At 60.0% G+C, this 20004-nt stretch overlaps 1 protein-coding gene across 2 annotated transcripts in view; it reads right to left on the bottom strand.

Moving 5' to 3' along the window:
• Positions 1-20004, bottom strand: part of DAGLA (diacylglycerol lipase alpha) — a 66501-nt gene that overhangs the window by 23013 nt on the left and 23484 nt on the right. Inside the window, exons 1-5 of one of the 2 annotated variants that reach the window (XM_070782950.1) lie at positions 6905-7974; positions 5677-5815; positions 5117-5328; positions 3483-3584; positions 2567-2705 (exon numbers count right to left, since the gene is read on the bottom strand). In XM_070782950.1, the coding sequence (XP_070639051.1) occupies positions 2567-2705; positions 3483-3584; positions 5117-5328; positions 5677-5771 (548 nt within the window). In that variant the 5' untranslated portion in view covers positions 5772-5815; positions 6905-7974. Of the gene's footprint in view, positions 1-2566; positions 2706-3482; positions 3585-5116; positions 5329-5676; positions 5816-6904; positions 7975-20004 lie in introns of those variants that run through there. The other variant, XM_019955113.2, reaches the window with a different exon arrangement.

The raw sequence follows: 20004 nt of genomic DNA, 5'->3' as shown, positions 1-20004 counted from the left end.
CCCCCAGCCCCAGTGGGTATGGCTGCTCTGATGGGGAGGCAGGACACCCAGGAGTCTGCACTCAAAGCAAGAGTGATTGATTGGCCAGTTATCCACAGAGACCCTTCCAACGCTGAGTGTCCAGAGGTCAGTGTGTGCTTTGAGCATAAAGATCACAGATCCAACATTAAAAATGTACATTTCCAGACTGAGCAAGAGGGGCTGGCTGGCTTTCGTGACATGCGCCCTCCCCGCCAGCCCTTTCAGAGCCTGGTGCTGGGTGGTCAGGAGGGGCAGGCTCTGAATGACCCTGGATGCCTGCAAGGCACTTAGCATCCATCAGCAGTGACAGGCCAGGCGGTCGCTGCCTCCGCCTCCTCTCTGCAGCTAACAGCCGCTTCCTGCTCCCAATCCTGGTGCCACAGCGCTACGGGCCGCAAGGACAGGGGAAGCCACAGGGCCATCAGGGCGACAGGAGTGGGTTAGGAAACAGGGCAAGGGGCTTGCTGTTTCCGGAACCTGCCAGCTCTAAGGGACTTGGGCAGCCTCATATCCTAAGCCAACGTCCCCCTCTACTGGGGGCTGGATGAAGGGACAGCATGTCGGCTAAGCTGAGTACCCAGAGCATCGCGTTCTTTAACTCTTTCTAACCAAACTGGCTGTCAAACATTCAAAGACAATTTCCTCCCTTCCCTCTGGCAGATGAAGTCCTGTATACTCTACTGCAGTACACTTTATGCCCACCAGGGGGCAGATGGAGCCAATGACATGTTTGGCCTAATACATCTGTTGGGCTACAGAGACCAAGATACGGGGAGGGACATTCTGTCTGGACCGAAAGTTCATGGACCTGGCACACCTCTGCCCTGGGGCTCACTAAAGCGAAAGGAGGGCAGACACTCCAGCAGAGATCCAAGGTCAGGCTCCCAAGGAGCAGTGGTGAGAAGAACCCATCCCAAACCCTTCCAGATTTCGCCGGAAGGAGAAAGGGCCCAGGACTTGAGCAGCTCCCTAACTCCCAGAAACTAAAATAACCCAACGGTGTGGATCAGCATGGCTTGTGCACAAAGCCAAACCTGGAAGCAGATGAAGGGTCAGCAGGCTTGAAAAACGTCCTTGTTAAGAAAAACTTTCTGTTGGTCCAAGAGCAGAGTGAGGGGGCCAGGGGGAAGAGCCGGAGAGGTGGTCACAGTAACCCAGTCATGGACTGGGCTGCCCTCTCCAGCCCATCCAAGAGCTGGAGAATCCGCAACAGGTGGGGGTCTAGGAACTTGAGGCCTTTTACAACCCGCACAGGGCCCAGAACCGCTAGAAGACTTACTAATTCAGATGACAGCCACCACCAACCACCTCCACCTTAAAGGCATTGGCTGCCCTGGGCCCCAAAGGCAATTATCCAGAGTAGGGGAGGGGAATTTCCTCGCCGCCCCCCCCCCCCGCCAGGGCCCCAGGAGCCCAGAAACCAGGTCAGGTGGGGGCACGTGCTCGGAATGAGCAAAATGGGACAGGCGGTGGTGGCCAGCTGCGCCACCGGGAGGAACAACGGGCTCTGGGGCCTTAGCTCCCAAACCTGGCATTTGGGGCTGGGAGGTGGCCAGTCCAGGCGTGGGTGTGGCTCTGGTTGCAGGGCCCAGCTGACGTGGAGGGCCCAGGGGGGCTGGACGGAGGGGCGTGGGAGGGTGGGGTGGGGGCCCAGGCAGCCCGCTCCCCTGGGTGAGGGCTCCCACCCCTGCTGCCCTGGGCTGGGGGTGGAGTGGCAGCTTCACTCCCCCACCAACCTGACTCGGGGCACGTGGCCTGCCCTCCCTGGGACTCGGACCGCTCATCTGTAGAATGGGTCTCACAGCCACACCAGAGTTGGCCAAAGGATGAAAAGGACTGCTGGTGGAAGTGCAGGGCCTAACCCCGGACAGAAGCTCAATGAGCGGGAGCCACTGGGGCCTACCCTGAGAGCCCTTCTGCTCTTTTTCTTTCAATAAACAGGAACTCTGTGACCGTCCTGGACGCCCTGCCTCATTTTCTCTGCCTCCCTCCTTCTCCAAAACACTGTGAAAAACACTCCCCCTGGCAAGAAGCCTGCCTTGGTTAACCTCCTGCAGCCCCCTTAATCCTAGAGGCAGCCTCGCCTAGTGGTTAAGAGCCAGGGCTCTAAGGCCAGACTGACTGAGCTTGACCCAGCTCCACTGTTGGCCAGCTGCGCTACCTCAGGCAAGTCACATAACCTCTCTGTGCCCCCGTTTCCTCCTCTGTATTATGGGGATGACACCAACAGCGACCTCAGGGAGTTACTGTAAGTTAATACGTGCACTTCTGGGCTCACTTGTCTGAGTGCTTCCTATTATTACTCCCATGTTTTTAGTCCTGAAGATGATCTGAGCACGAAGCTCCCGTGAGCGCCAGTGTTCACCACTCTGATAAACATCCCGGCAGCTGCACGAGGCAGGAATGATCGCGTTCCCACTTTACAGACCAGGAAGCCTTGGGCCAGCACCTGGGGCTCACGCAGGTGGAGATGCAGTGAGGGAGGCCCGGGGCCGGCCTCTGCCTGCCCGGGGTCAGCGAGTCCCACCCCCGCCTGGCCACTGACCGCAGGTTGTAGGTCCGCAGGTTGCGCTGCCGCCTCTTGGTGGCCCTCAGCTTGACGAAGGTGCGGCCCGTGGGGTCGAAGACGCAGAGGACCGTGATGCACACACTCAGGATGACCACCCAGTTGCAGACGACCATCCCTGCGGAGGAGCGGTGGGAAGCCAAGGGGCATGGCACTGGGGACACCTCTCTGACCCTGAAGAAAGGGGCGCTGGGGCCTCCCTACCTCAAAATGCTTCTGGGGCCCTACAGTCAGACTCCAAAGGCCCCAGCCCCAGCCTCCGGCTACCTGGCCGTCCCTTGGCTGAGCTGTGACCACCCCCCCACCCCCCCGCCAGGCCCATCCTTGGCACAGAGCAGACGGCTATGTGGGTTTCCAGAGCCCTGGTCAGCTCTGTGCCTGCTGCTGTGTGCCCCCAGACCAGGGCCCCCCAAGGCGGGGACAGTGGACCTCAGGATGAAGGCTACAGCCTCGCCCAGCCAATCCATCAGCCAAGCTCACAGAAACTGTTTCCTCCTCAAGGTATCTAGCTTACTACCCTTTAACCTGGCCCCCCGACCCCTGATCTCAGGGTTAGAGTTAGGGCTGGCCGTGTCCCTTCCACCTCAGGGTTGCATGAGTGCTCAGTCACTCAGTCACATTTGACTCTTTGAGACCCCATGGACTATAGCCAGGATCCTCTGTCCATGGGATTTCCCAGGCAAAAATAATGGAGTGGGCTGCCATTTCCTTCTCCAAGAGATCCTCCTGACCCAGGGATTGAACCCTTGTCTTCTGCAGTGGCAGGTGGATTCTTTTACCACTGAGCCATCGGGGAAGCCCCCAACCCAGGGTTAAGGATGCAGTGTCCCCTCCACCCCGGGACTGCCCTCTCTAACCTGGCCTGGCCCTGCCACCCCAGGCCTGACCAACATACCGAGCGTGACGTTCTTGGCAGTGAGGTCGTTGCAGGAGGTGTAGTACTGGGTGAGCCAGACGATGCCCACGATGGCATAGATGAACTCGATTACCAGGATGGCTGCAAGCAGAGCAGGGTCCCGGCTGAAGGACGGGGAGGCCCTGGAACCTGGGCCCGGCTCCTCAGCAGCAAACCACCCACCACCCCCGTCTCAGGCCTTGAGATGCAGAAGCCCAGGGAGTGTGGCCATCCCATCCCCTGCTCTGGTTTGCGTGCCCTCAGGCCCTGACACCTCTTTGAGAAGGTGACTGCAAAGGCAGATGATGAAGAGGCATTTCCCTGCTCTTTCAGGAATTAGAATTGTATCTGTGAACTTTGGAATCAGACATGGGGCTTCCCTGGTGGCTCAATGGTAAAGAATCCACCTGCAATGCAGGAGACCTAGGTTTGATCCCTGGGTTGGGAAGATCCCCTGAAGGAGGAAATGGCAACCCACTCCAGTATTCTTGCCTGGAGAATCCCATGGACAGAGGAGCCTGACAGACTACATTCCATGGGGTTGCAAAGAGTTGGACACGACTAAGCGACTAATACTGTATCTTAGGCAAGTTACCTAATCTCTGAGCCCCCATTTCCTCCACTGTAAAATGAGAGTGATGAGGTCCATGGTTCAGGGCTGTGAGAACTGGGGGACAGGGTGTTCATTTCATGGAAATAGCTATTCCCGGGGAGGCAGCCTCTAGCACTTGAGGCAAAAAGAGGAAAGGGGCGAACCAGCTGCCCAAGGCACCCTGTCCAGGGCTGAGCCCAGGGCTGACATGGGGTTGGGTGTGGGGAGCAGGGAAGAGAACAGACGCCACCCCCCCACCCCGGGGACAGCACTGGAAGCCCCAGCTTCACAGGCAGCCCCATGTGGCAGCCAAGAGTCCAGGCTTTGGAGTCTGACAATCTGGGTTCAAATCTCTGACACCTGCATACTTGTTAGCTGTGTGACCTTAAGGGAGCTAATTAACCTCCCTGGGTCCCAGATTCTTCACCTGCAAAATGAGACCAACAAAGGGCTCCTCCCTGAGTTAACACAGGAAGAGGGCTAAGCTGAGGCCACAGGAGCACAAGAGTGTCCAGCAGGAGTGACCGGGGGAGGCAGCTGAACATGAGTCCAGGAGGAGGAGACAGGTGGGTCCTTAGGGAGCTGGTCTAGGCTCCTGAGGGGCCTCCCCAGGATGGGCAGGAGGGGCTGTTTGGGGAAGGATCACAAAGCAGCTGAAGAGACACACACAGCCTAGACAGAACAGGGGTTGGCAAGCTTTTTCCGTAAAGGGCCAGAGAATAAATATTTTAGACTTTGTGGGTCATACTCTCCATCACAACGATTCAGCTCTGCCATGGTTGTGCAGAAGCAGCCAGAGGCGGTAAGTACTAAATGAATGAGTGTGGCTGGGTTCCAATAAAACTTTATTTAAAAAAAACAGACAGTAGGCAGGATTTGGCCCTCAGGCTGCAGTCTGCCCACCCCTGGTCCAGAAGTGGGGGCAGGGAGTCTGACTGTTCGCTGCTGGCCCCCGGTGCTGGCCGAATAAATGTTGGGCACAGGAGGGGGGCGAGAGGGGGAGGGCCGGAGTAGCCCCCCGCCCACGGCGGGTGGCCCTTACCCAGGCGCACGTAGAGCACGTACTGCATGGATTCGCGGGGCTCTGTGTAGAGGATGCCGCCGCGCATGCTCAGCCAGATGATGGCCATCTCGGCGATCATGCAGCTCAGCAAAATGCCCAGGTAGCCGCGGCCGTGGTCCACCAGGTTCAGGGAGCAGGCCTCGTCCGGGTTGTAGACCAGGCCGAAGAGCACCACGGACAGGATCACAAACCTGGGGGAATGCGCACAGGAGAGGGCTAGGTGGCCCCGCCCAGCCTGGACTCCAGGGTGGAGGGCTTCACTGATCTGGGCAGGGGACCACCATCCATCAGGCAGCGGGGCCCTCTGAGGACACAGGCGCCCAGGGACAAGGCAGTGGGACAAGGGAGCCCAAGGCTAGGTCAGCTCCTAGAGTGGCCAGGCAGGGTCTCTGGGCTCCGCGCGGGTATTGCCCTAAAGGGGGTGGATGTTTCAGCACTGACTCCTGGGACAGGGTCAGGACAGAGGGTCAGAAGGCCTCCCCCAGGCCTGTGATGCCCCACCCCCACCCCGCCGGCCTGTGCATGGCCCGGAGACTCACCAGGTGGTATGCAGCAGGAAGAGGAAGATGGCTGGCAGGACGAGGTCATCGCTGCCCACAGACCAGCGCCGCCGGAACACCACGATCCCGGGCATGGCTGGCGGCTCTGCGGAGGCTCAGCGGGCCTGGCGCTCACCTCCTGAAACAGAGCAGAGGACCCCCAGGCTGCCCGGGCCACGGCCACATCCAGGGCCACCATGCTTATGGCCAGGTAGGCCCAGCAGCAGGGACATTCTCCAGTCCGACATCCCCAGAGCTTCAGTCCCATCCCTGGGCAGGACCCACCTCCCACCATATCCATCCCCCTGGAGCCAGTATCAAAAACTGCAGTAGCTAGACACTGGCTTCAGTCTAACCCCTGAGGACTTGCCTGTCCCCAAGAGTGGCACAGACCCCTTGAGATCGGCTCAGCCTGGGGTTGCCCCAACAGGAACTGCTTAGCTCCACTAAAGACCTGGGCTTATTCCTATCCTCCTCCATGGGATCAGGGGACCCCTACCCACATATCCAGTGCCTGCAGTCCTTGGTGTGGGGTCGGGATTTCCCAGCCCAAGCCTGAGCCTGTCTCCCGGCATGAGCTGAACCAGGGAGATGGAAGGCTGAAGGCGCTGGGGAAGGTGGGGGGTGAGCACAAGTGTGGGGCTGGCACACACGGAGGATGGGAGCACCCAGCACATAGTAGGTGCTCAGTAAATATCTGTTGGATGAGGTCTTCCGTTTTGGGCTTTGCTGGAATGCTGGGAGGACACTCTATGACCTGATTTTCTACCCATCAGACAGCGACGCCCCTTGGTAGGGAAGGACCTGGTTGAGACGGGGCAGGGTTGGGGGGAGGTGTCAGGAATGTGGCTGGGGTGCCCAGCTTCTCTGCTAGAAGGGCAGTGGGCAAGCCCTGGGGGTATCTCATCCTCCTGGCAGCCACCCTCCACCCTTCACGCTCCCCCTGAGCCATGCAGTCTCTACTGCCCGGATCCCAACTCTCTGAAGTAGCTGAATTCAAATTAGCCGCAGGGAAGCTTGGGGAGAAGGGCCCAGGAGTCCGGTCCCCCCCTCCCAAGAGCCCCAGGAACCAGGGCAGTGGCGCGGGCCACTGGCTCCCCACAGGGGGCCGGTGGGGAGACACCGGGGAGGGACTCAGGGTAGCCCCACACTCAACTCAACAGAGAAACCCCAGCGACTGGAGGCTGGGCGCTGGTGGGCTGCTGCCCCCAGGCTGGCAGAGGCTTACATGGCACCTGGTCCCTGGTGGGCGGCAAGTCCTCCTCTCCCCGGTGAAGGCTCCAGGGAAGAAGAGCGTCCGTGGAGACCAGCATCACTCGGCAAGTGGCCAAGTCTCCCCGGCTGGTGGGCACGGCTCTCAGGGTGGGCCGGGGGGTGTGGGGCCAGGTGGCCGGCCCAGCACATCCGGCCCGGCCAGTCTCCGTCGCCCTTTCCCGGGTGCAGCCACTTCATCCGGCCGCTGCCAGGCTGCTCCCAGCGAGGTGGCGGCCCGGCGGGCGGGCGGGCGGGTGTGCTAGCCTGCCGGGGTCGTGCCTACTCCTCCCCCCACCCTCAGGAAGTGACATCATCCCACTCTCTCCAAGGAGGAGTCGGAGCGCGGATTCTGGGAAGCGGGAGAAGGATGGAGAGCCCGGAGCTGCGTGGCGGGGCGTCCGGGGGCGGAGGGTCTGGGACCGCGGGAGGCCGGGGCTTCCAGTCCCCTGTCGGTGACGAGGGGCTGACCGCCTCTGGCTTCGGTTGGAAGGACCGGAGGGGCAGGGTGGGAGGGGCAGGGACGCCGTGGGCAGCGGCGGGCTGGGGAGGACGGAGCTGCCAACAGCTGGGATGGCAGCCGCCAGCCCCTCCCAGACGCCAGGTGGCCCCTGGAGGGTGAGGAGCCACGTAGGGCTGGGATTGGGGGGTCCCTCACACACGTGGAACCACTGCGAAGTCCCAGCAGGTGCAGCAGCTGCTCTCAGCAGGCCAGACCCCGGCAGAGGAAGGGGAGGGCTGTCCCAGAGAGGCTGGCGGGCACGGGCTGCCCTGCCGGGAGCCCAGGACATCTCGCTTTCAGGGGTACACCCAGTGAACCCTTCCCAACCGCCTCCTCTCCCACCCCTTCACCTCTTAGAGTCTAGAATGGCTAAAACTCCCTCAACTCACACGTTATCACCTAATAACCTCACACGCGGCCCCACCTTCCCAGCTCTCAGGTAGAAGGGGGCGGGGTGGGGAGCCTGGCACCCCTGCAGAGGGGGCTGAAGATCTGTCAAGACCCCTGTAGTGATACGACCAGTGGCAGCCTCTGCCCCCCAAGCTTGACGGGGGGGGGGGGGGGGGCGCCCAGCTAATGGCCGTGGTCAGTGCCAGTCCCACCTAGGTCACATGGCAGGGCGGCTGCGGGCTGACTGCGCTGGGGTGCCCGGTAACAGGTCTGGGGGCCACACCCCGCAACCTCCCGGGCCAGCTCGCCACTGCAGAATCCCAGGTCCAGCACCGCCTGGCTCCCAACCCCGGCTCCATCACCCACTCACGGTATGACTTACTAGTTGTGCCTCAGTTTTCCCATCTGTAAAATGTCGATGGTCCCCACCTGCTAAGGACCTGCGGACCATACAAGAGGCCTTGGCAGCACTGAACGAAGCCAGCGGCGGTCTTAGCAAGACAGCGTGTGAACCGGGTGGACGAGCTGTGCCTCCCCTGCCTGGGCTAGCGGATTCTCCAGCTGGTCACCACCAGGTCATGGTGGGGGGGTGTTGATGACAGGGCCTGTGCTGCTGCTGGGGGGGTGGTGGTAAGGATGGGCCCCGCTACTCCATGCGGATTCATAAATCTCAGGACTGCTATTTTTAAGGGCCTGAAAGACGCCCTTTCTCTCGAGACCCCAGCCCTTCACAATGGGGGCCTGTTCCCCTGCTGGGGATGTGATTTCATCTGGAGGAAATGTCTCAGGATGGGGGAGGGCAGAGGCTACTTCCTGGTCTGAGGAGGCCGCAAAGCATCTCCTCTGGCTCTCCTCCCCCAGGGCACAGGGGCCTCAATGGGGCAGGGGGCATCCAGACCAGCGGCACTTCCAGGGGAGGGGAGGTGCCCCCTTCAGCGGCGGCAGAACAGAAGCATTGCTGGGTGCCTCCCATGCCCCTGGCTGGACACCCCCTCCACCACCCAGGCAGGTGTGAATGCCCAGGATGCTCCCCACACGTGGGTGGAATGACCTGAGTGGCGCTCCGAGGCCCCTTCTTCCTCCACTCACAAAGCCCAGTTTCCTTGATGGGGATTCAGGCCTTTGATTTAAGTATGAACCATCCTCGGAGTTCCTCTTTCTAAAAATGCAAAACTGTTTTTCTAAAATGCACAGGCTGATCCCTACTTTAAATACCGTCCATGGCTCCAGGGGTCTGCAGGATAAAGTCCAAGCCTATCAGGCAGCACCTAAGGGCCACAGCAGCTGGCAGGCAGGCTGTGCAGCCTTGGGCAGGGGCCTTGCCCTCTCTGAGTCCTGAAGCAGGAAGTCACTCCCCAACCCCTAGGAATCCGAGGCACAGACAGGCACAGGGCTGCCTTCTGGCTGGGGAGGCACTCCAGTGCCCCCTCACACTCTCTCACCCTCCTTTCCCAACCCCTAAACTTGCTGCTCCCTTAAAAACACCTCATTGGAATCTGTGCTTTGTTTATCCTAGTTCCTCTGGCAGGCAAAATCCTACTCATCTTTGTAAGCCAACGGAAAGCAGCCCTCTTTGAAACCCTCCCTGACAGCACCCCCCACCCCTTCTCATGCAGAACAGGCTGCGCTCCCTTATGGGAACCCCTCATCTCAATACCCTGGTACACTGGCTTACACTTGCTGATTCCTTGTTGCCCATCCCGGTCCTGCTCAATGGAGAGTCCCGGAGGGTGGGGATGGGGGTTGGCCAGGCAGCACTGCTCTCCTTCACATCACACCCCCGCTTCTCTTGCCCCTGGAGTATAAACACAGCCCCTCTCCCCCTGGGCAGCCCCAGCCCCTCCAAACCACTGCTCCATCCTTCTGAAGCAGCTGCCATAAGGGTAGGAGACATGACTCCTGCCCCTCTTAGCTCAAATCCTTCACTTTGGAGGAAAGGTCCCTCCCCAGCGCCCTCACCCCAATCGCTCTCAGAGGACCACCCTCTCCTCTGGCTGTCTTAACTATTCTAGGGCTTCAGTTTCTCCAGCTGCAAAAGGGGGACAACCCCGGTCCCCCAGAGGGCTGCGGCGAGAGCGGGCTGGGACAAGGTCACAGAGGTCTGCACGGGTCCTGGCAGAGCCCAGGCTCCACTCACAGGTGGGTGGGGAATCGTATCAACAGGGCTTCCGGGGGCTTCCTGGCAGGGTGACCTGTAACAGGTGCCAGGGTCTGGGCAGGTGTTGCTGGATGCCTCTGATTGGCTCCAGCTGATCAGAAAGGGCTGGACTGAGCTGACATGAGTCCTAACAGGGTCCCCTGCCCTGCCATGGGCTTTGGGGGGCTGCTATTTAGAGCACCCGAGCTGGGCCTCATCCCCTGACCCAAAGGTCCCCTTGGGCTGGGCCCTGGGAGCAGGCTTCAGGGAGAAGTGCCCCTCAGCAGTGGGTCCCAGCTGATGGGGTGCTGAGAGCTCCCAGGGGAAGGATGAAGGCAAGGAGAATTCCAGCTCGAGCTGGTGGGAGGTGAGACATCACCTCACTAGCCTGCATTGGGGCCGGGGCACCAGAGTCAGGCTCAACCACAGGGGACAGAATGATGTGCTGTGGGAGGCCCGTCCAGCAGCCTCTAGGTCAGCCCATGAGATTTCCTGCCTGGCAGAGGTGGCCTTGAGCATCTGGGCCCAAGGATGGGCTGGAAGTTGAGCCTGAAGGAAGGGATGACAGCCAGGTCCAGGCCACTAGGATACATCTGATATCAGCTGAGCACCTTCCACGTTTTGAGTCCCAGATGAATAGCCTGCCATCCTCACAGCAGCGATGCAGGGTGACAGCCTCGCTCTCACTGCACATCGGTCTGGGTCCTGGCTCTGCACGTCATGGCTGTGTGACGGTGGACAAGTTACTTAACCTCTCTGTGCCATGATTCCTTACTTCTAAAATGGGGCTAAGAACAGCAACTACCCGTTAAATGAGTCACATACACTTAAGCCAGCACCTGTCATAGATGCTCAGCGAATGTGGCTCTTCTGCTAATATTTTCATTGAAAATGAGGAGGCTGAGGCTCAGAGACCCTGCCCCATACCTTCTGAGGAGCAGGAGGCTGGGCAGGCAAGAGACTTGGGTCCTTCCTCCTGCCATCCAAAGCCCACACCCACTGCAGGAATGTCAGGCTTAGAAGAGATCCTGGAAACAGTCCTGGGGCCCCCATTTATGGGTGAGGAAGCAAGTTCAGGAAGGCACCAGAGGCTCCCAGCTTTCCCATTATGTCCCTCCCAGCGGGAGCTGGACATGCAGCCAGAGTCTCTGAGCCAGCCCGGCCCTTCCCTGCCTCACAGCACACGCCTTCTCCAACTCCTGAGAGCTGCCCAGGGGCAGCTCCCATTAGTAGAGTGTTGCCCCAGGGAGCCTGGGCTGAGATCCTCTCTCACATTCTGGATACAGAACCCTCTCGGAAGCGGCAAAATCCACATGAGCTCCCTTGCTGGAGATCAACCCGCAAGAAGGCATCAATCACTTGAGCAGTTTCAAGCAGACTCATCGGTGGCTAGCTCTCCACTGCCCGGCGGGTGGGGTCCCCGCGGCTCTGCAGCTCAGCTGGCAAAGGAGAGGAGGAGAACTTAGCCCCAAGCCCACCTTCCCTGGGTCCTGAACAGCCTGCTGGTTGAGGCTGGTGACCGGGCCAGGTCCAGCTACATTACAGAGCTGCCAGTCCCAGACCAAGGGCAACATCCCCAGGACAGAAAGTCACCACCCCTCCAGACCTCAGTTACCTCTTCTGAAGAATGAGGAGCCTGGACTAAGGGGAGGCTGATGTTTTTGTATTTGTTAACATTTATTTGCATCCAAGGCTGCATGTGCCTATATAGGAATCCCCAAACAATGAAAAGGTGGAATATAAATTTAAAAACAAACTTGAGAACAAAAACTAAGTAAATTAAAATAGAAGACTGGGGAAATCATCGTACATGTACAAGACATAAAGCCCATCATAGGAGCTGCATGTAAAACTAGCATTAGCCTCCATGCTACCTGGTAGCCAAAGTGAAAAGGGAAATTGGGTAGTCTGTATGCAATCTTTAGGGCTTCCCAGGTGGCACAGTGGTAAAGAATCCACCTGCCAATGCAGCTGATGCAGAAGACGTGGGTTTGATCCCTGGGTCGGGAAGATCCCCTGGAGAAGGGCATGGCAACTGGCTCTAGTACTCTTGCCTGGAAAATTTCACGGACAGAGGAGCCTGGTGGGCTACAGTCCATGGGGTCACAAAAAGTTGGACACGACTGAGCATGCACATGCATGCAAGGCCTCTTTCAGCACTCTGTGAGGTGTTGTATTCCTCGGGGCTCTGAGGGGAGGGCCCAGGACTCCCATTCCCATAATGAATGGGATGCCCCCACGCGACAGGGCTTAGAGAAGATGCTCCCAAAACGGTGAAAGGGACCTGCTGCCTCCTATAGGCCCTCTGGGTCTGTCTGTGTTGGCTGCTGGAGCTTGACTAGTCTTGAAGGGCGGTCATCTGACTTGGAGGACTGACCTAAGGGAGGTTGGGCCCCCGGGCAGCCTGCAGGGCGAGTGCTGGCCCCCAGAGGCTCAGTCCCAGCTGGGGCAGGCTCACCAGGGGCCGCCCTCTGGCCTATGTGGGCTGGCAGACGCCTCCTGCCCTCTTTATCTCTGTGCAGAGCACGGGCTCCAGGGGTGGTGGAATCCTGGCACGGCCACTACTGGTCAGCTGTGTGGCTTGTTGGGGAGCTCGTTAACCTCCCTGCTGGCTTGTGAGACTTAAACGGGGAGTACCCACAGAGGGAGGGGCGCGGCACGCAGTAACCAATCATCTCCCGAGGTTGCGGGGCGGTTCCGGGTGATGCAGGAGAGCTCCGCCCAGCGCGAGTTGGGGACTCAGCCCTTCTGCGCCCTCCAGCATTTGTCAGTTGCCTATCGAGTCTTGGGCCTCCTCTAAGCCCTCTGTGCACATAACTCACTCAGTCCTCATTGGAGGCACTGCTATTACCGTATTTTACAGATGAAGTGATTTGCCCCGGGTCACATAGCCTAGTTCCACAGCCCGTGTCTTAATCGCCACTTCAGAGGAGCAGGATCCAATTAAATGCGTTTCTGAACCCTGGGAGCGGGCTACTCATGTTCCCCCACCTGGTGGAGGGAGGCGCCAGGGTCTTGGGGACCACAACCCACTCTCTGGGTCCTCCTCTGGTTCCAGACTCCTGGTCCCACCACTAGGGAGAGACTGTGAGCATCCACCCCATTCCCAGATGAGAACTGAGGCCGAGAAGAGGCTGTTCCACGGGCTGCCTGCAGGTGCGTGGGCTGCGGCCCAGAGCTAGAAACTTTATGTGTCCCCTTACTCCAGCCTCATCAGGATGCAGGGCTGGGATTTCAAAGCAGCCTCCTGGAGTTACTTCAAAGGAAACAATGTCTCTGCCCCTCGGTCTGATTCCTGCTTGCCCTTGGAGTCCCTCTGCCTCCCAGGTGTGAGGGTCCCGCAGAAGCTGGGCTCCAAGAGGCGAGGGGCGGGGGAGGGCAGCGAGGGAGGCAACAGAGAGTGAACACGCCTGAGCCGGGGGCCGCGGGGGCCGCCCGCCTGGGCCCGGGTGTGCGCAACCGGAGTCCGGGGCCCGAAAGCTGTTGCTTTTCACACGTCAGCTGTGCCGGAGCAGAAGGCAGAGGCGAGCCTGCCCAGGGCTGGGGACGGATTTCGGCAAGAAATGGGTCCTCACACGCCCAAGCCCTGGGACGAAACAGGTGCCTGGTGAGGCCCGCGTTGGGGCAGTGGCGGGGACGCTGCTGTCTCTACTCCCACCCGACGCCGCACCGCCCCCAACCAGGGTCTCAGGCTCATGAGCACCTTTCCTGCAGCGCCACCCCCCACAACCAGGGCAGCCTTGAAGGACCCGGGGAGGTGCCTCCTACTCCCCTCACTAGGAGCCTGTGGGTAGGTAGGACTGTTTTCATGTCACAGATGGGGAAACTGAGGTTCCGAGGGGCCTACTGAGCGAGGGGCCAAGTCAGGCTTTGAAGCCAGACCTCCCTGCGGTGTCCTCTCCACACACACGAGCATCCATGTGTTACTCATTCAGTCGTGTCTGACTTTGCAACCCCATGGACTGTAGCCCACCAGGCTCCTCTGTCCGTGGAATTTTCCAGGCAAGGATACCGGAGTGGGTTGCCATTTCCTTCTCTAGGGGATCTTCCTGGCCTAGGGATGGAACCTGGGTCTCCTGCATTGCAGGCAGATTCTTTACCATCTGAGCCACCAGGGAAGCCCACAAGCATCCATGGTGCCTCACAAACCAGCACTCTGGGGCTTGGGCACAGAGTTCAGGGAAGAGGATGAAAAGAAGCAGCCCCACTTACTGGGGGCCACACCTACAGTCATGCTGGGCTGGGCCTGGAGATGGCGCCAGCCATTATTCTACCACCAGTTATTAAAAAAAATTCTTACATAGCGTTTCCTACATGCCAGGTACAGTAGTGAGCAGTTCATAGGTATCGCCTACTTTAATTTCATCTTTATAGCAGCCCTGTGCGGAGAAGGCGATGGCACCCCACTCCAGTACTCTTGCCTGGAAAATCCCATGGACGGAGGAGCCTGGTAGGCTGCAGTCCATGGGGTCATGAAGAGTCGGACAGGACTGAGCGACTTCCCTTTCACTTTTCACTTTTATGCATTGGAGAAGGAAATGGCAACCCACTCCAGGGTTCTTGCCTGGAGAATCCCGGGGACAGGGGAGCTTGGTGGGCTGCTGTCTATGGGGATGCACAGAGTTGGACACGACTGAAGTGACTTAGCAGAGCAGCAGCAGCAACCCTATGAGCTACGTGTTATTGTCAACCCCATTTTACAGATGAAGAAATGGGCCCAGAGAAGTTAGGTCCCTTGCCCAAGGTCACTCAGCTAGTGAGAGCCGGGCCGCGAGCTTCCAGTCTGTGCCCTTGGCCCCTCCCAATGAGCCCTCATCAGGGCTCCGTTTAGCACAGAGGCTCCAGCTTCTCATTCTCACGCTAATTATTTTCCACTCGTCTACAACAAGCAGAATTTGCCATCTGCCACAGGCCCTGTCACTGACACCAGCCAACTCCCTGGGAATCAATTGAGGCCTTTCGTTTCCTGCTAGTTGTTCTGGGAGGGAAGCTGGCTGCTGGGGGATGAGTTGGGGGGGCCGCTGCCCCGAGAGGCAGCAGGATGTGCCCCCCTTCACCCCTCCACCCTTCCTTACCCCGGGCATGGCAGTCAGGCCGGGCCCTCCTTCCACCCTGCAGTCTTCCCTGGTCCTCTCCTCCAGCTTTGTCCCAGGCCAGAATGGACTTGTTTTGGAGAGCAGAAGAGATTCCCCTCTGGCCAGTCCAGGTTTTGTTTCTGAATTCTTCCCTGGAGACGGTTTCTGTTCTTGAAACTAGGAATGGCCTTTGTCCCACACTCATTCTGGGCCCCAGGGCTGAGGTGCCCTGGGGTGGCCCAGAGAGGCTGGGCTCTGGTCTGCCAGCCCCTGGCCAGTTCCTCCCGCCTGTCTGTGCATGCAGGCAGGCGCCCATCCCAGGTTTGCTTCTATTTAGGCGGAGTCTTTCCTGCACTGCCCCTGTGGTAGTTCCACGTCCCCCTTCCCCTGGGACCCGAAGTCTCAAATGCGAACACCTGGAGGGTAAGGGCTCCTCCAAGGAGCCCACCGCTGGCTTCCCTCCAGCCCTGAGGTGGGACAGCCCTGAGTTTGCATCTTGGTTCTGTCACTTCTAGGCTTCTGTGACCTTCATTTCTCTGAGCCCCTGTTTTTTCATCTGCAGGAGAGGATGACGAAGGACTCCCCGCTTCACCGGGAGTCGTGAGGAGTACATGAAATAACTCATCGAAAGCACTCAGGGCCTGGCAAGTGTTTGTTGCCACCATCATTATTGATCCATCATCTTCTCCTGAGAGTGCTTAGACCTCATCCTCATGGCCCAAGTCCCTCACCGCCCAAGCTGTGGCAGGGCCACTGATCTCTGTGGGCGAGTCAGGCTTCTGGAACAGAGAGGCCCTGCTCCCCACCCCTGGGCACCAGGCTGACCCATGCCTGCCCTCACCCGTGCCAGCCTACAGGATGCCCTGACCCACCTTCTCGGGCAGGGATGGCAGGAGTCCCACCTGCCCTGGCTGAGGCCTCACCAGCCCTGCCTCCTTAACCCCAGATGAGCCACAGAGATGAGAATCACCATCCCACAGATCAGCTCGGACGGGGGAGCTCTGGCCCAAGGCCACTCCGTGCTCCTGCAGACGCCCCGTCATCTGTCTGTCTCAGAGGTTCAGTGGGTCCCCTGTAGGCCCCTTCCCAGCCCAGACTCTGGATGCCCCGAGGGGCAGAGGCCCACCGCTCATGCCACTGTGCCCACTCCAGCGTCCTGCTAGCAGTGCCCTCTGTGGACCCCCTGGCCCCTCCCCTCCCCCAGGGCCTCTGCTCTCTGGCGAGCACCAGTCACTGGGAACCCCACCAGGCAGTTCATCTGCAGCACTCTGGCTGGGCTTCCCAGAGCTTCTGAGAAGAGACTCCCTGTTTCAGGTGCTGGCGACACCTCCGAGAGGATTTCACACCCTCCTCTACATGAGGAGCCCCCTAGCAAGGTCGTTAATGAGTCTGCTAAGTGGGCACACCTCTCCTGACACCTTCCTGCCGGGAACCCCGCCCTCACGCCCCGCATACCCTGTGCCACCACGGTCCTATTGCGCCTGCCTCTGCAGCCTGTACTGGGGGGCTCCCGACTCCAGGGGTGGGGGCTGCATGGGCTATGGAGGATCCGCAGAGGGGGGCCACCTCCCCAGGCAGCACGGCCATCTAGGGCACAGCCCTGCGCTCGGCTATCAAGTTTCACGTCAACCATTCCCTGGGCATCGCAGAAGCGGGCAGGGATCGAGTGACTGAGTAACACAAGCTCTCTCCCAGGGGACGAGGTCTGCAGAGTCCCCCTGTACCACAGGAGCATCGCTGGAGGTGGCAGGTGCTGCTTTCATGGGCCCCGGGGCCTCGGCCCAGGCCCAGCCTCTCTGCCCTCCTCTCCTGTGCCCAGCGAGTGGATGGCAGCGCTCTCTGAAGTGGGTTTCTCAGGCACCCCCAGATGAGGGGAGGGGGTCACGGCAGGCTGGGGCTTGCACGCTATGCTGGTCAGAGTGGCTCTTAGCTTTTTTACCCACTGGGGCTCCTTATGACATTGTGTTTAAGCTAAATGGTCTCAGGGCTTAAAAACGTTTGAGAACCCCCTCGAAACAGCCTGACCTCTCAGGTAGGTCCACTCTGGCCTTGGCTTTTAGAGTTCTACTTGATGTTTGGGTGCAGGAGAGAGCCTGGGGCCTCCACCCAGGGGTCTAGGCTAATTCAACCATCACTCGTGTCTGCCTGGCCTGTGCCGCAAGGCGCCGAAGGAAACGGTGACCCACCCAGGTGCTTGGAGACTCCCCCCGGCCCCCTCACACCTCCTTGGGCACGGCAAAGCCAGGCCCAAGCACGTGACCCCAGGTCTCCAGGGAGGGCTGGGGGCTCCGAAGGCCACTGGGTGGAGAACAGTATAGACCTGCCTCGTGTTCCAGTGTCTGTCCACTCAGGTGTGCACTGAGCCATGACCTTCAACATCAGGACGAATCAACCACTGCTTTCTCCTCCTCAGTAAAGCGGGGCTGGTGATGACAGTGCCTCCCCCGCGGGAGATGACAAAGTGGGTTCAAAGTTGTGAAGTGCTGAGAGCTGGGTCCTGCATACGGGGGATGCTGGGTAGCATTGGCTACACACACACACATCTGTTTACAGTTTTAACTAAATCAACCCCCTCCTCACAAGTGCATTAAGACTCCTAAATTCCCCTTGTTGTTACTGTTTAGTTGCTAAGTTGTGTCTGACTCTTTGAGACCCAGTGGACTATAGCCTGCCAGGCTCCTCTGTAGATGGGACTTTCCAGGCAAGAATACTGGAGTGGGTTGCCATTTCCTTCTCCTGGATCTTTCCCACCCAGGGAGCAAACACACATCTCCTGCATTGCAGGCCGATTCTTTACCACTGAGCCACCAAGGAAGCCCCTAAATTCCTCTCAAATAAGATGACAATGCCCAACCATTAGCTACCGAGCTGTGCACCAACCAGCCCCTCCAGCCCTGCTGTTGGGCAAGCCCGTTCCCTGCACCCATGCCCCTCTTCTGCTCATCAGTGGAGTGCCCCCTGCCTGGTGCTTCCTTCTCTCCGGACACCCGCTCACTTCAGGGGGTCCTCCGTGGCGAAGCCCGGGGCCCATACAGTCGGCCTTAAGCCTCAGTCCTGGTTGGTCAGCCCACAGCTCATCAGTGAAGTTGCAGCCCACCATCCTGTGGGCTCCGGGCCCTCCTGCCTCACCTTGTCTGTTACACTGGAGGCCCCCAAAAAGGTAATCCTGGCCTCCCCCTTCTTCTCCCCCCGGGCTAGGGGATGGGCCCAGTGGCTCAGGGCAACATAGACTGGAAATGGTAGGGGGGGGCACTGGCCTCCACAATGGGGGTGACTCCATCAGGCCCCAAATAGAGGTCAGCCTTCTGCCTCCTCAGGCCTGGGCGGGACCCAAGGGCCAGCTCTGTATCTGGGCATGTGAGGCCTGGGAGAGAGCAGGGCCCAACCTGGGCTCCAGAGTAGGGTGTCACTTTCCTCCCCAGAGGACTCACTCTCAGGGCCTGGGGCCCCAGGCTCATCACACTGTCACTCCTGGGGCTTCGGCTTCCAGGCCTGCTCCCTGGGGTGGAAGGAGGAACAGCCCTGGTGACCACAGACAGCACCGCTGCCCGCCCTTCCCGTCCCCAGTGGCACTCTATGGCCGTTTCGCAAGGTCACGGCAGGGAAGTGACAGGCATTGGCGGGGTCTCCACCCCGTCAACCTGGGGCAGGCACCCGTGGCCCCATTAACTGCCCGCCACCAGCAGGGACGCACCTGGCAGCCCCAGGGAGGTTGGCAAAGCTGCCGGTGACTCCAGGGCCCAGACCTTTCAACCAGAGCTGATGGCACCACGGAGACAGGCTGGCAGGGCTGGGCGCTGAGTGCTATAACGGGATGCCCACCTGGGGCCCAGGAGACAGACCTGGGCCAGACCGACTGGGGCAGAGGCTCCTGCTAGGCCGAGAGTGGCACCGTGTCCCGCCGGGGCTCAGGGAGGAGGGTGACTAGGCCTGTTTCCTCAGCAGGCCCAGCCCTTCGCCACTCGCCCAGGAAGCCTCTGGAGTCGGGGGTGGCGGTGGGGGAGTCGGCGAGAGCTAGGGGACCGGAGGAGGTGGCCTGCGTCACGGCGCCTGCTGACTGCCCCACCCTCAGTGGCCGCTGGCTGCTATAAATATGGCTCCTGCCTCCGATGGTGCAGGAGGTGACCTAGAATTGTGGGCTCTGGGGCCTCCTGGGCGCCCCTCCCCGCCGGCATCAGATGCGGCAGCCTGACCAGAATGTCCTTGCAGCCTGAGAGCCCACCCCCACAGTGAGCACAGCCCCGACCGGTGCTGGGGAGACCCCAGCAGTGAGGGGGACGAGGGCTGCGGCTTCCCACCCCCAGTCTCCCACCACCATCCTTTCTACCACTTGACAGCAAGCGCCAGGGATGCCAGGTCCCCCAAGATTGAAGGCCTGCCCAGTCTGCAGAGGAGACAGGTGGGAGGCCCGAGACCACCCACTGCAACCTCAACCCTAAAGCCGAAGGGCAAAGGCCCCAAGGCCATTTGTTCCGGGCCCCCCACCTCTCCCTCAGTCCACGGTTCCTCCGCAACGCCACCTAGCTTGCAAACCTGCCGCGGCCCGGAAACCACCCTGGACAGACTCGACTGTGACTGTCCTCCGTCCAGTTGGTGGCAGGCATCTGAATGAGCCCGTCCCGCTCGAGGGACCCCAGGCGGGCCCAGGCCCCAAACCCCAGGGCTGGGAGCAGAGGACAAAGCGTGGCCCCAGGCCGGGCTGTTTCGAGGACCCCCAAACCCCATGTGTCACCAGTTTGGTTCCAGACTCCCTGGCTCAGGGCAGCCCTGGGACCTAAGAGGAGAGGAAGCCAGAATCGGCCCCAGGGGTGGGGCCCCAGGGTGTGAACACAGGTGAAACCTCAAAATTAATTTCCCGCACACAGCCATCCTCCACCCTCCAACACACAGAGAGCCACTACGTGCCAAGGGGCCACAGCAGTAAGCAAAGGCCCAGGTGGGGCCAGCCCTCAAAGATCCGACAGGCCAGAAAG

Source organism: Bos indicus, chromosome 29 (genome assembly GCF_029378745.1).
Source record: "Bos indicus isolate NIAB-ARS_2022 breed Sahiwal x Tharparkar chromosome 29, NIAB-ARS_B.indTharparkar_mat_pri_1.0, whole genome shotgun sequence".
Taxonomy (NCBI): domain Eukaryota; kingdom Metazoa; phylum Chordata; class Mammalia; order Artiodactyla; family Bovidae; genus Bos; species Bos indicus.
This window is presented reverse-complemented; position numbering and strand designations above follow the sequence as displayed.